At 37.6% G+C, this 15,673-nt stretch overlaps 1 protein-coding gene across 3 annotated transcripts in view; it reads right to left on the bottom strand.

Annotated features, from left to right (window-relative positions):
* LOC129360348 (39S ribosomal protein L11, mitochondrial-like) overlaps positions 1 to 15,673 on the bottom strand; it is an 83,158-nt gene that overhangs the window by 33,317 nt on the left and 34,168 nt on the right. For all 3 annotated transcript variants that reach the window (XM_055030520.1, XM_055030519.1, XM_055030518.1), the window contains exon 2: positions 14,663 to 14,841. In XM_055030520.1, coding sequence (XP_054886495.1) covers positions 14,663 to 14,785 — 123 coding nt within the window. In that variant the 5' untranslated portion in view covers positions 14,786 to 14,841. The remainder of the gene's footprint in view (positions 1 to 14,662; positions 14,842 to 15,673) is intronic.

Here is a 15,673-nt window from a genome sequence, read left to right as displayed (position 1 = left end):
GAATATATTTTTGCAGACTTTCTAATACAAACTATTTAATCTTTGCTTAGTTTAAAATCTCTTGTCAGGCTTGAATGTTTATTTATCTCGTAATCAGACAATAAAATAGGCTGTTGTTAATTCAGAGATTGGTATTTCTTGAGGGAATTTAAAGGAGCAGAAAAGTGAACTTGAAAATATAAAAAGCAGAGATAACAGAGGAGGCCTGCTAATGGAAAATAAAAACTGTAGCTGCAAACGAAGAGCAGGACACAGACATAAAGAGAGAAATTCACAAGAGGAGAGAAAGGGCAAAACTCTAAACCTAAAACAATAATTGCACTCTAAACATTGTAAATATAAAGGGAAATGTCTGACTCATGATCGGATGCATAACCTCTAATCTGTAGAACAATGTGAAGCGGAGCAGCCGTCCTGCACGGCTTCCTGTTCCTCATGTTTATTAATGATGGAAAGCAGAAACGACCAGATGAATCCTGAAGCTGCTACAGGATTTCTGTCGACTCAGATTCATCAAAACGCTGCAAAGCTTTGATTGATGAAATGACGCCTCCGAATGCTAAGGATCTAAAACTCATCAGGAGGAAATTATTATCAGATTATCGCTAAACTAACAAGAAGAAAAAAGTAAGGAGATCGCCTGGATTACATGAGACATGATAAAATGTCTGTGACAAAACACGGCGGACAAACACGGCGTCGCATCAGTCACACTGATTGACGACAGAAAACAGAAACAACCAGATGAATTTTGAAGTGTTTACAGAGTTTCTGTCTGCTCAGATTTCTGTGTCTGGGTGCAACTTCTCTCATCAAATAAGTAAGTCAAATGTTTATGATCAGATTAAACTTATTGAAAACACAACTGAGAGCAAAATAGGAAACACTTTCCGACTGCGCAGACAGTGGGTCAAAAAGCTTGAAAAGAAGCAGCTTAAGGATGAATCACAAGTAATTTAAAGGTATCGGGTGAGAAATAAACCCAGTTCCACCTTTAAATATAAACACGGGGAAATAAAACAAAACTAAACATCAGAAATATTCACGAAATGGTAGAAAAGGCTTTTAAATATTCCCCTTCCACAGATTATGAGTAATTCAACAACTTCACAAAAGTCCACTGAGTGAATCTAAAATATCCATGAATGAACGGGTCAGAAATCCTTCTGGTTTAATGAGGAAAAGGCAGAAATGTGTTGTTTTCCTCAGGAATGAGAGGTAAAAGTCACCACTTTGCTAAAAAGCAGAGACTTCAAGGAGCAAAGGCGCCATAACGGACTGGAGACTGAACTTTAACACTTAAAGTCTATTGATAAAAAATATCATGTGTATTGTTTTATTTTCCATAGGCTAATTTTTTAAGAGTTTAAACTGTTACAAAAACTCCCTGAAAACCAGAGATGAGCAAAAACGACTTGGTTCACGCAGCCTTTAAATTTAAACAGTTTATTCCTATTGTGTTTCACCCTTTTTTCTTAGTTTTAATTTTAAAACGTCCTTCTGCTCATACAGTTAGGGCCAGAAATATTTGGACAGTAACACAATTTTCGTGAGTTGGGCTCTGCATGCCATCGCATTGGATTTGAAATGAAACCGCTACAACAGAATTCAAGTGCAGATTGTAACGTTTAATTTAAAGGGTTGAACAAAAATATCTGATAGAAAATGTAGGAATTGTACACATTTGTTTACAAACACTCCACATTTTAGGAGCTCAAAAGTAATTGGACATATAAACATAACCCAAACAAAAAGTTTTTTTCTCAATATTTGTTGCGAATCCTTTGAGGCAATCACTGCCTTAAGTCTGGAACCCATGGACATCACCAAACGCTGGGTTTCCTCCTTCTTAATGCTTTGCCAGGCCTTTACAGCCGCAGCCTTCAGGTCTTGCTTGTTAGTGGGTCTTTCCGTCTGAAGTCTGGATTTGAGCAAGTGAAATGCATGCTCAATTGGTTAAGATCTGGTGATTGACTTGGCCATTGCAGAATATTCCACCTTTTTGCTCTCATGAACTCCTGGGTAGCTTCGGCTGTATGCTTGGGGTCATTATCCATCTGTACTGTGAAGCGCCGTCCGATCAACTTTGCAGCATTTGGCTGAATCTGGCTGACAGTATATCCCGGTACACTTCAGAATTCATCCGGCTACTCTTGTCTGCTGTTATGTCATCAATAAACACAAGTGACCCAGTGCCATTGAAAGCCATGCATGCCCTGCCATCACGTTGCCTCCACCATGTTTTACAGAGGATGTGGTGTGCCTTGGATCATGTGCCGTTCCCTTTCTTCTCCAACTTTTTTCTTCCCATCATTCTGGTACAGGTTGATCTTTGTCTCATCTGTCCATAGAATACTTTTCCAACTGGGCTGGCTTCTTGAGGTGTTTTTGGGCAATTTAACTCTGGCCTGTCTATTTTTGGAATTGATGAATGGTTTGCATCTACATGTGAACCCTTTGTATTTGCTTTCATGGAGTCTTCTCTTTATTGTTGACTTAGAGACAGATACACCTACTTCTCTGAGAGTGTTCTGGACCTCAGTTGATGTTGTGAATGGTTCTTCTTCACCAAAGAAAGTATGCGGCGATCATCCACCACTGTTGTCTTCAGTGGACGCCCAGGCCTTTTTGAGTTCCCAGCTCACCAGTCAATTCCTTTTTCCTCAGATGTACCAGACTTTTTTTTACTTTTGTACTGTCTCTCTCTACTGCATGGCCATCTCTCTGATGGATTTTTTCCTTTTTTTCAGCCTCAGGATGTTCTGCTTCACCTCAATTGAGAGCTCCTTTGACCGCATGTTGTCTGGTCACAGCAACAGCTTCCAAATGCAAAACCACACACCTGGAAACAACCCCAGACCTTTTAACTACTTACTTGATTACAGGTTAACGAGGGAAAGGCCTTTTGAGTTACTTGCAGCCTTTGGAGTCCATTGTCCAATTACTTTTGGTCCCTTGAAAAAGAGGAGGCTCTGCATTACAGAGCTATGATTCCTAAACCCTTTCTCCGATTGGATGTGGAAACTCTCATATTGCAGCTGGGAGTGTGCACTTTCAGCCCATATTATATATAAATTGTATTTCTGAACATATTTTTGTCAACAGCTAAAATAACAAAACCTGTGTCACTGTCCAAATATTTCTGGCCCTAACTGTATGATGCCTTTATTTACTCTTCTAATTGTATTTGCAGTTTTGGCAATGAGCCTCATTTTCTCCATTCCATTTTAAGGCTACATTCATATTAGCCCTGTTTGGTTCACTTTAATCAGGCTCTGGTCTGTTTGTCTAGAGAAAGTCCAGTTCATCTGAGGAGGTCCGAACCTGGGACTACAGAAAGAGGACTACAGTCCAGGGCATTCTGGGTAAATACAACCAAAACAAACGTTTGAAAGGGAATTCCTACAACCGCTGAAATCTGGCGCCACTCCATTTTTGTTTACATTTCACGAGGAAAGATGTTCCGCTCAGAGTCTTCTTCTGAAGTTTTTATGTCATTTCCATCCGTGGTTCTTGGTGCAGCGCCACCACAGGTGAGAAGGGGAACTGGTTTTTCAAAGGGTTTGGAAAAATCAACCAAGTCAATAGAAACTTCATGATTCATTTTGTTGTATTTTTTTTTCTGTTGTTTTTGTTTGTTAATTTGTTCTGGATATTTAAAATGTGTTAAATGTCAGATGTTTGTTAAAATTTTAAGTATATTGATCTTCAAGAATGTGTTCTTGTATTATTATGCCACTAATACTGTTGTACAGCTCTGGAAAACTATTAATAGACCACAGCAGTGAACCCGTCTGAAAACCTCCTGGTTATTCCACCAAATATTGATTCCTGAACTCTTCCTCAGTTAAAACATTATTATTATTTCTGAATAAATGTGAACTTGTTTTCTTTGCATTATAAGGTCTGAAAGCTCTGCATATTTGTTCTTATTTTGACCATTTCTCATTTTCTGCAAATTAAAACTACATTTTTGCTTGAAATTTTACATGTCAGTTTTTTATAGAATGAAAGAGCAATGTTAATTTACTCAAACATATACTTATAAAGAGTAAATCAGAAGAGCTGTGCATTTTAAGTAATCTTAAATTCTGCTGTATTACTTGAAAATGGCCTTTAAACAACATTTTTGTCTAAAGCAATAATTTCTAGGACAATTTATCGTCTAGCAGAACTAATTGTCCTGAAATGCCAATACTAATAATAGTAGGTGTGTTACATGCATAGCGTAGCCTCTGAATGATGAAGTATCTGGTTTTATTAAAATCTGATCAGGCCCCGAAAAGGCTTTCGCTGGCCCTGCAGAGCAGATAGCCTGACTAACTAACCAGCTAAATTAGCTTCCTGCTACAACCTTAAGGAGCAACATTTCAATTTATTCCTACTTGAAACTACCAAACTCACTAGTTACTAATTGAAAATGTCTGTTTGAATTAAAACCTAAGATAATAAATGTTGTTGACTGAAAACTCAATTTGTTGAATAATTGTAGCAGCAGGGCTGCACAGCCAGTAGCTTCGTTGCCTTGCAGCAAGAAGGTGTGAAAACCAGCCAGGAGGGGTTTCTGGATGCAGCGCGGACGTTCAAATGAACCTGTTATGTTAGGGATGAGTGTGAGTTTCTGTCTGTCCTGAGTGACTCCGCCTTGTGATAGATGATGGATGGATGGATGTTGGATCGAAACGCTAACAATCCAAAATTGAAGACTGAGATATAACAAGGAAAGTGAGAAAACTCGCATGCAAAATAATTTCACAGGAGTCTTGCATGCATTATTTAACATGTCTTTCACTCAAACAGAATATTCTGAGAGGACACAGCGAGGAACAAGCATTCAGAGGTGAAAAGAGCCATAAACACACAGATAGGCAGTAAGTGCTGCAAACTCAAAGCTTCAGGAAGAAACCACTGCTCCTCAAAGACATCGCAAAAATAACAGCGATAAAATTGATCAAATTCCAAACATTTGGAAAGGAAGCTGCATCCGAAAATACTTCCCACTTCTGCCGAAGCCTCCCTGCGAAAGGTTTTAAACCAGAACGGAGGGGGATTATGCTAAAATATATGATCACAATTGTTTGAATCTCCATGAGAGCCTAATGCCGAGCAGCAAGAGAAAACATGTCGGCTCTCCGCCAAAATAAAGGCTTTCACTTTAAAAGAAAAGAAAATATTCAGCGATAAATGCTGCTAAATGACTCACATGATGCAAAATTAAGCAGCAGCAGCAGCAGCAGCAGCTTTGATGGCTTATCTTCAATCAGTTTTTAAAGTTCCCACAGCAACTGAAATCACAGCATCTCAAATGGAAGAAAAGTTATTATTTATGTGACAATCACAATAAAATCAGGAGGATCTGCTGCGTGTCTAAAGCTGAGCCTTAAATCTGAGAAAATGTCCAAATCAATTAAACAGAGAAGCAACAAAGAGAGAAGAAATAATAATAATAATATAAAGAACGTTTCATTGAGTCTTTTCAGCCGAAGTGCATTTAAATAAAACTTAAAATGAAAGAAAAGCAAACATATAAACATTTAACTGATCTCAGAAAAAGCACTTAGGTGTATTTTAGATTTAAGAAACATTACTGAAAATCCAAAACAATTTTTACGTATTGTAGTTTTTTTATTTACAATATTCAGACTTAAAAGGTTTAGTGAAGTTAAAATGTGACATTTCATTCAATATTGCAGAATAAATGCAAGACAACAGAAAGAAAAGGGAAATAAATCGGACATGTTTTTTTCAAAATAAGAAAATAAAAAAATTTTCTTTAGATATTTGTACATTTTTGTCGTGAATAAAATATATTTTTTCTCACACAAAAAATATATTTTCTTCAATAATATATTTAAGAAGGAAAAGATTCTGTTCTGTATTAAAAGTGCAACTTAATATTGATAGATGAAAAAATGAATTAGTCAATTTTAAAGAAAACTATGTAAATTATATATTCTTTTAAAAATAGCTACAACATGTAAAAGAATACATGATCTGAATTGTACTCTGTGCTTTAAACTTTGCATTGATTGTATCTTCAAATGTTATTTTTTTTGTTTTAATCTCAGCTTAAACCAATGAAAACTGTTCTATCTGTAGCTGTTAGCTATAATTAATCAAAGATTTTTCAGTATTGACACTGAGGAGAAGTTGTCTGTCAGAAAGACGATTTATGAAATTTATAAACGTTTAAATGTGTTTGTGGAGGACGCAATGTACCAGACACAACACGCAAACAACACTGACGTGTCATAAATATTTAACTGCATACAACCCACATTTCAGGAAAGAACGGCGTATTTAGAGAGATGCTCATTCAAAGATTCAGCTGATATTTAATTCAGTTATTTAGCCGCGAAAAGTTCATAATCATGATTCCCAAAAGCAGAAAAGACCAAACAAACAAACAGAGAAAGAAGCCAGAAAATCAAGGCAGAGGAGAGTTGGATGAGTTACTTTTATTGCACATAATCATGCGACTCATTTAAAAAATGTATCCCAGCAGCTTTAAGGCAGAAACTGTAAAGTAAGTATAAAATTTGCTGTGCCGCAATGTGAAAAGATTGTATTTCTAACACTGAATAACTTAGTGAAAGCTGAGGAGAGACTGTCATCTGCAAAGCCATGATGTACCAACGCTCTTTATGAATTATGCAAAATTCAGGAAGAAAGAAAGAGAAGAAAGAGCAGGTATAAAATCAAGCTGCAGGGATGTTTGGGGATGAATTACTCACAGCTCCTTGATGCAAATCTTAAATTATGCATCTGTAATCCTGCTTACAAAAATTTATTTGCAATATCTTAGCTAATAAGTCGAGTGTTTCTTATCAGAGTAAACCTGCTATTTAGGTGTTGTGCAACTGAGCACACACAAAAAAAAGAGGTTAAAAAAGACAGAAGGTCTCTAGAGAAAGATTATCAGAAGAACAAAAAGTCTGAATGTGATTCTCCAGGAGTAACAAGTTGAAGGTCCTGCTGTGAGCCCGGCTTCCCAAACATCAATCACCAAGCAGACAGAAATCCATTCAGGGATCTAAACGAACGAGGCTGGAAAACTTTTACAACCGGCTCTGACAAAACCAACCTCAGCCCTGGGCTTTTGTTTGTTATTACACTGAAACAGCAGGGAATATTCACTGTTTGCACGATTACTAGGCGAGTATTTTGATTGATTTAAACATATGAGGTGAAATATTATAGGAAGTCTCTAATTCCCAAGCAAAATGGGCCAAAAAAGAGCAAGTAGACCTTTAAGTATAATGGAGTAAATGTAAAATTACCACAACAGTGAGGGACGGTCACAGAAAAGTTTTATAAAAATGGTCAACAGATGTAGATCAAAGTTGGGAAAAAATATCTAAATCACCAAACAACAAACAAGAAGTTAATAGAAACTCGTTCCACTAAATGCCAAGATATTTTTTCCCCTCAGATTCATTTCCATTTCAATATTTTAAATTTGCTTTAAAAAAAATTGGCAAATTTTTACGTTACGCAGAAAAATTAATGAAAGCTGAAATGTGAATACGCAGGTATTTTTTGGGACCGTTTGGTAGAAACTCAGAGAGAAAAAAGTCTTAACAATGAACTTCACAAAAACTGAAACACACGGGCCAGTACCTACTTTTAAATCTCACAACTTAATGAGATGCAAGTGAAGGACAAGGAACCCAAACACACCAATCAGCCATGTTGGATTTGACAAAATGTTGCTGCACTTCCAGTGGATGGCCAGTAGTTGGCAGTGTATTAACTGATGCACTAGTGTCTTCTTCAGTGGTCTGTGTCTATTTACAATATCAAAATCCACGAGAAACAAAAGAAAATGTCTTTTAGACAGCTGTCCACTGCAGAGGCCGCTACGCATGAAAGGGTTAAGTAAGTACATAAAATTAGGATCTAACATCAAGCTGATTTTAAAACATTAAAAATAGTTGGGGGTTTTTTCCTGCTGATGCCCTATTGCCATGAATCTGACTAAGTAGCTTAATACGGAGATTTATCCCAAAATTTCATTATGAAATAGTTTAATTTTTGAGGCCCTCCAGCCGTCTGGAGGCGAATTTAGCCTCAGTTTTCAGCAGGAACGCTGTCGCACTTCCCCCCACATCTGAGTGAAAGGTGGTAATACTCACTTCCTGCTTCATCATTAGTCACCCAGCACTTCTACACTAATTATTCCATTACAATAGGAACCGCTCAGATTGTGACACGCCATCTATCGCCGTAACCCTTCTGGTAACCCTTCTGAGACCTGCTGCTTAAAAACCCCTAAAAGCCAGCAGGCGTGCGAGTCGCTGCCTTCGATGTCTGGATTCGAGCAGGAAATCAGGATGAATTGCGCTCTCGCCTTCTGCAGGGGGGCTCTGTCCTCCAATCGCTCGCTGCAGGACGCCTGACAGCTGAAGTGAGCGCCCGCTTGGGGCCCAGGTAAGAAAACGAATGATGAGTTTCCAGGTGACAGGAAAGATGAAGTCAGCACCGACCTGAACAGAATATCTGGTCTCATCCTACAAAAGATACATGACCAAAAGAAACTATGCTCAACTGACGTCGGTAAGAATCCTCTGTGTTTTTCATGTTAAATTAGATTTTAATGAGAAGAGTTACATTTCTAATATATGAAATATATAAATTAGTTGTTGGAAATTATCATTTTTAAACGAGTTAATTTCAGTTCATTCAAATTCACTACATTTAATCAAAAATCATATAATTGACCCCTTCTTGTAACTAACAACTACTTTAATAATCAATTACTCTATCAATTCAATTAATCAGGTAACAAGATCAACACATTCTACCAATTTCTCATTTCTTTCCTGTTTTCTACAATATTAGAAATATAGTGAACTATACCAATAAACAATTTAATTCCATTTTTAATTGAAACTAAGCATTTTATTTACTAAAATGCAGGAAAATTCCATTTTTAGTGAATATGAACCAACTAAAACTCGGCCACTTAAGGAGTTTTGGGTAAAATATATTTACAGATTCATCTCAAATGCAAAATGTACAAATAGTTTTTTTTTTTACTTCTATATGTAAATAAGGGAGAAAAGAGTAATAAATTGTATTAAACTTGTTCAAATCTACAAGTTAAATTAATAGAAATTAATGCATTAAAATCCCAGCACTCATAAAAATATAACAATATAATCAAATACTGCAATTTGGTGCCCTAAAAATATCACTGCACTCTCACAGCGTCAAGGGAAAACAATTATTTATGTTCCAATGTTTTCCAAAAACATCACATTTCAGACTCTTGTCATTTAATCCACAGAAAGTGAAGATAAAGAGGAAAAATGCAAATAAACTTGGCACTCAAGCAAGATTTTTCTTCTTTGCACGACTGACAATTTGTCACATTGTTATGACGAAATGTTGACCTGTTTTTAATTTGTACATTGCTGAACTTCATTTTCTTCTCATATATTTGGTTTTTGTCAAGCGTTGCTGAGGTAATGAGATTCATTTAGCTGCAACTTTAGAAACCTAAGTCCTGCTGCCAGACTTTTTCAAATGCAGACAAGCAAAGTGCCAAAAATATTTATTTTTATGCACATGATTTGAAGTTGGGCTCATTTTCTTGGCACACCCAAACCTTGGAAAATTCATATTTTGCACATTTTTGTGTTTTCATTTGGGTATCAACTGCTTCTAAAAACAACCCAAGAGCTTTAAAAAAAAACACACCCAGCCGTTTGTTGGAAATACAGTTTGGATAAAAATAAGAGCCCTCTGCACGGAGCCCCACTAAAAACCTCCTGGTTATTCCACCAAATATTGATTTCTGAACTCTTCCTGAGTTAAAACAATAGTGCTGTTGTTTCTAAATGAATATGAAAGAATAATTTTGACCATTTCTCATTTCCTGCAAATCAATACTAAGTTGTTGCTTGGAATTTCAGAGACATGTTGTCAGTAGTTCATGGAATAAGAGAACAATGTTCATTTAACTCAAACATACATACCTGCAAAAAGGTAAAATCAGAGAAACTGATAATTTAAGTGGCCTTTTCATTTTTTCCAGAGGTATAAGTTAATGTTTTCTAGTGTCCGGAGAATGAGACGTTTCAAAAAATCTCTCAGCTGTTAAATCACATTGACAAGTGTTTTGCTGTTGACTTACCATCCAGAAACCATTTCCTACATTTTTGTTAGTTGTGCAGGAGGTTCCACTTCTGCTTTTCTAAGATATACAGTTATATAATTCGTCTGTTTTCAGCCATTGTCATATGGGAGTGCAAACATTGAGTTAGGGGGGCATGGCAGCAGCTGCTTATTTGGATATGAGGTGACAAGATGCTCTAAAACAGCTAAAATTAGGTAGAATTGAGCAGACTATACTCTAATTTTCTAGGAATTATTTTTGGGCAAAAAATTTAATGAACACATTTTGCATACCTATGCTAGCCTGTTCAAGGAAGCATAAATACATGATCTTCATAGTGTTTTTCTGCCGATGAGGGAATTCAGTGGTTTGATTCAGGTGCGTTGCAGCAATGTTGCATGTAAAAGTTGCAGGATCTCATCTGAGGACTAAATTTCCACCAGAGTCATCTGAACAGACGCAAAAACTCCTGTTACAGGACCTGATGATTATCAACAACATTCCTTCTTTTTTTTAAATATTCTTCTATCTAAAAATGTTTGTTAATTAGTAACAATGCTTAGTTGAACCCAAAAGAAGCAGGATATACAAAAAAATAATAATGTTGCTTTTAATGCTACACACAAACTCCCTCCATCTGCAAGCAAAGTTTTTATTTTTCCCCCAGAGTGCCTCCAAGTGCAGTGGCGATTTATTTACTCAAACTTATGACATAACTATAAAATGAAAGTCTGTGATGTTCAGAAAATAAATGTTTTTATGTAATAACCACAATGGAGGGGAAGAAAAACCAACAGACTGGCTTTGTTTTCCTATTTATCTGAATAAAACAACGAATACAAAAGTAAGAACAAACATGCTCTCCTTCAGCGAACATGCATGTTTCAATAAAAAAGGTGTTTTTTTGATGATTTGGTGACTTTATAATGAATAACTGACGGAAAAATCCCAAACTGCAACGCCTTAATAGAGTGAGATGACGCTCGCTGTTCCTCAGACTCTGAGTTGTGTTTTCTTTAATGGTTGTTGTCGGAAGGAAACTTGAGGCAAGAACTGGCAAAACAATTCATGCATGTTTACTTTCTCACGATAAAAGATTTAATTAATTTTAAACGCTGCATTAGACTGCCAATTTTCCTCTTAAAGCTGCAGGAAGGAAGAGTTAGTTGTTCACTCTGAACTCATTTTATCACAATATTCTGTAGAAGGACTGTGACACCAATAAATGTGACATTAATGATTAATACTTATTTTTAGGTAATTCTATGAAGGTGTTTGTCGCATTCATCGCACAAATGCTTCTTCAGGACATCCGTCACATAAATAAATAGGATTTTTATTACTAAACTTCACACAGTAACTGCATTTAATCATATATTTACATCAATTGACAGTGAAACAGTAAAACTAACAATCCTGACAGTTTGGAGAGTATTGGATGATTTTAACCTCCAATTGACTGGAATTTATTGTGGCAACAATAAATCAAAACTTAAGACAATACGATAAATTCCCAGTTCTCCATTTTTAATTTTGACCTCATTTCTCGTAGATAAACAATCACAGAATGGAAAAAGTGATTTTTTTGTACACCTGAGGTTAGTTTTAAATACGTTTAGGAGGTAAAGGTCAAGTTATTTTAATATTCAGCAGCTAATAAATGATCTTTGAGGTTGCTGTCGGCTCTTTGGTCCTTCCTCCGGTTCCCTGGCTCATGCTTATGTCTTTATAAATGTAGTAGTCTGCCCTCGATGCTGCCTGAACCCGAAGTCTATTGTACCTTTAAATTAATAAAAGCCATTAAAGTGAGATGGAAAATGTCCCCCAGTACTCCTGTTGTAAGGCTCTGAGGACAAGAAATACACACAGAAACAAAACTAGAATTTACAGAATGGGGTATTTCATTTTCCCCATAATTGAAATACCCTGAATATCAATGCCTGTGAAGCACCAGTAGCAGCATCTTTCTAAGTAAAACCTGCTTGACAATGCAATCCTTTGTTTGTGATAATAACTACAAAAAAAACTCCCAATTTGCCACCATTTCTGAAACAACTATTCAGTAGGTTGCTTAAAAATTTCACTGGAACCAGCTGGGATAAACTGATGACCCGCTTGCATTGCCTTCATTTCTGCTGCAACGTCCCGTCATGTAAGAATAGACGCACAATTTAGCAATGCTTGTAATGTAATCCATGGGTGGAAGCAGAACATTTTTTTAATTTTTCCCTTTCAAGCTTCTGTGTTTGGTTCAAACGAACTCAGACGTCCTTCAGACAGAAATAACACCAGCGTCTCAGAACAGATGCTCATTGTCTTATAATTTGAGGCCTTAATTGTCTGTTCTTGGCAAGTGGTTTAATCAGTTGTGTCTGGCTGTGCAGTTTAAGACGTTTTTCTGATTAGGCGAAGTAAAAAACAGCATTTTTTCTTTGGCTGCTTTAGCTGAATTTTAGTATCTTGTAAGAAACGAGAAGCCGGCTTTGAAGGAAGTGTGTGATAATTTTAACTCTTATCTCCTTCCTCACATCTTCTCTGTTCTGCCAGCTTTGTTCATTTTCCCGTCCTGCTGTCTTGAGCGCTGCTATTAAGTCACTCAGATGGATTAAGTGTGAGAATTGATCTGGTTTCAGAGTGTGCAACAGCGTTCAGGGCTGATGAGTACTGTCCATTAAAAGAGGTTAACTGGATCGTTTGTATGTACAGAAACGAGCCGAGCAGCTGCTTTCATTCAATCTGGAAAGGGACGATCAACCTTTAATAGCTCAATGGCCGTAAAAGCAGGGGCAGATTGCTCCTTTATGTTGAGAAATAAAATAAAAGCTTTACAAGAAGGACTTTGAAGCAAGATCACTGGATGAAAAAGGTCTTCACACAATTGTTTGGGATGCAAAAATAGAAGTTTTTTACCCAATTAACCAGACTCGAAGATTTTTACCACATGCAAACTCACAGCGAGAAGGAGCCAGTCAGGACACACCTGCCAAATTTTAGAGCACTGATTAACACTAAACAAACTCCAGCTGTTCGATTACTCTGGTTTTTCCTGGTTTCTTTCACTTTCACCAACTTTGAGAAAGCTGTTTCCCTCCTCGCCTGTGGTGGCGCTGCATCAAGAACCACTGAAGGAAGCGACACAAAGATCACAGAAGAACACGTGAACAACCTCCTTCTTCACAAAATGTAAACAAAAAACTCTAAGTAGTGTCAGATTATAGCAGTTGCAGGATTCTTCTTTTATCTTTGGTAGAAAAACTCATTTCTCCAACTGTCTATCGACTTGTGTTTGTTTTGGTTGTATTTACCCAGAATGCCCTGCTTTCAGAGCGGTTTCAGGTCCACTTGGCATTCACATATGTGTGGGCCAGAGTTCACTTCAACTAAACCAAGATCTAACTGGACCAGAGTTTGTTTTTTTAGGTCCAGATCAGCGTTTTACTGTGTATTCATACTGCGCAAACGAACCAAACCTTCTAGACAAACAGACCAGAGTTGGATTAAGGCAGATCAGACAGATTAGGTGGTATGAATGCATCAGTGTCTCTGCTCCAACACAGCTGATTCAAAAGGTCCAACTACCATCTCAGCATGTCGAAGTTCTGCAGAGAGCAGATAAATGAACCACGGAAGGAGCTAAAACATGAACGCATTCCAGGCCTCGACGACTGACTTCGGCTGCAAACAGATGCGCAAATATAAGATCAAACATCTTTGAAAAGCAGAAGTGGAACCTCTTGCAAATAGTTTCCGAATGGTAAGTTAACAATGATAAAAACACATTTGTCTTTTCCAGCAGTCACTGTACAACGCATACATCGGTAAAACCAGCTGACCAAACATGGCGGAGCTCTGTTTGCACTGAGCATCTGAGGCACAGCATTGTTGTTTTATTCAGGAAAAAAAACAACTCGGGTAGCACTCATTGTTTGAGGAGTGCTGACTTTTCTTTTCACTGTTGCAGGCAGCAGATACATTTTTCTGGTTACAATAGGTATCAGTGGAGAAAAAGTTGCAGTGGTGCATTCCTGAGAAACAAATAAAAAAAAAGAAACCCATACAACCTCGGCTGCCTCAGCGGAGCAACTGAAGCGGAAAGGAGAACAGAAGATTTTAAGCTGAAGCCTTCAAACATTCAGTCCCATTTCATCTACAGGCCTGTAAAGAGTGAAGCTAATGTTTATGGACAGCTGCTGCTGATGGAGGCGTTAGTGTCTTTAGCCTGGAAACTGATAAAAACGTTGCACGCTGAGGGAAGTGTGTGGCTCACACCTGCACAATGGAGATGTGCGACTAGAATAAGAAGTCTAAACAGAGCTGTGGGAGGAGGTGGAGGTGTAGCGCGAGGTCAGCGGCGGGGGAAGAGGGAAGGCAAAGTGATTGGCAAAGTGAAAATAGGAAAGGATCAGGTTGTCTGACGGCTAATGGAAGCTGTGTGAGAAAGGTGGGCTAATAAAACGAAGCAAGGCTCCCGCAATTAGGTTGATATTAAAGATCACTCAGAGCAAATTGAGAGAACAAGAAGTGAAATGGTAGTTAATCTACCTGTCCCAGGATGGGGCCCAGCGGGGGGCCGGGAGCCGCCTGTCCTGACCTCACGATGGCCCGGATTACATTGCCTGTGTCCACTTTCTTCACCACCTTCGCCGCCTTGGAGATCTTTGACATCCTGGTCTGTTTGGAAAACCTCAAATCTGCTTCAGAGTCAACAAAGAATCCATCCACTGGAAACACAGAAAAACAAAGGAAAAAAAAAACAAATTAGTCTTCTAAGCGAACACGATTGCAACAAATCATTCACAAGGCTGCCTCATTAAAACATCATACACTCAAGTCAATATGAATACCCACAGGCAGAGCCAGAGCTTTTCTACTCTGCGTCAGGCGAGTAATTAGAAAAATCTTTGCCTTCGATTGTCAAAGAAAAAGCAGCTTTCCTGGAGCTGTTGGCAGCGCAGATCAGCTGCCGAGGGAAAAACTCGCTGCCTTTAACTACAGACAAGGTAGAAAGAAAGTACACCTTTCTGTGAATATATTAAGACTTTATTCTAAATTTACCTTTAAATACACAAAACAGATTCCACGCTCTCATTAGTTATCAAATGAAAATTAAATTAAGTATAGAAAAGGCATTTGCGTAAAATTGAAAGTAGAACAGGTAAGAGTTTTAACACCATGCCAAGATGGAAAGGCATCAGCAATGATCTTCAAAAGAGGGTAAAAAAAAAGGTTTGTTAGCTTTACATACTAAAAATTAAAATTTGTTTTGGTCAACAACTGGCTAAGGAATGCCATCACTGGTCGCATCACTGGAGACGATCCCACCATTTGTAAAAACTCGCAACAGTGACTGAACATATTCAGAGCTTTAGGGGAAATGGAGAAACTGAAATCAACATCAGGGCCCAACGTCGAGGCAGACGAGAAATGAGAAGACATTCAAACCGCTGTCCCAAAGAAGAGCAAAGTAATGACAAGAGAAGCTCAAAAATCTGAAAAACGAGTTACGAATAGCTATAAAGAATAGCTAGGAACCAAACAACTGGTTGATGGTTA

The sequence above is a fragment of the Poeciliopsis prolifica genome, unplaced genomic scaffold (assembly GCF_027474105.1).
Source record: "Poeciliopsis prolifica strain line A6 unplaced genomic scaffold, Auburn_PproV2 SCAFFOLD006, whole genome shotgun sequence".
In the NCBI taxonomy this organism is placed as follows: Eukaryota; Metazoa; Chordata; class Actinopteri; order Cyprinodontiformes; family Poeciliidae; genus Poeciliopsis; species Poeciliopsis prolifica.
The sequence above is the reverse complement of the archived record's forward strand: the minus strand, read 5'-3'. Positions and strand labels throughout refer to the sequence as shown.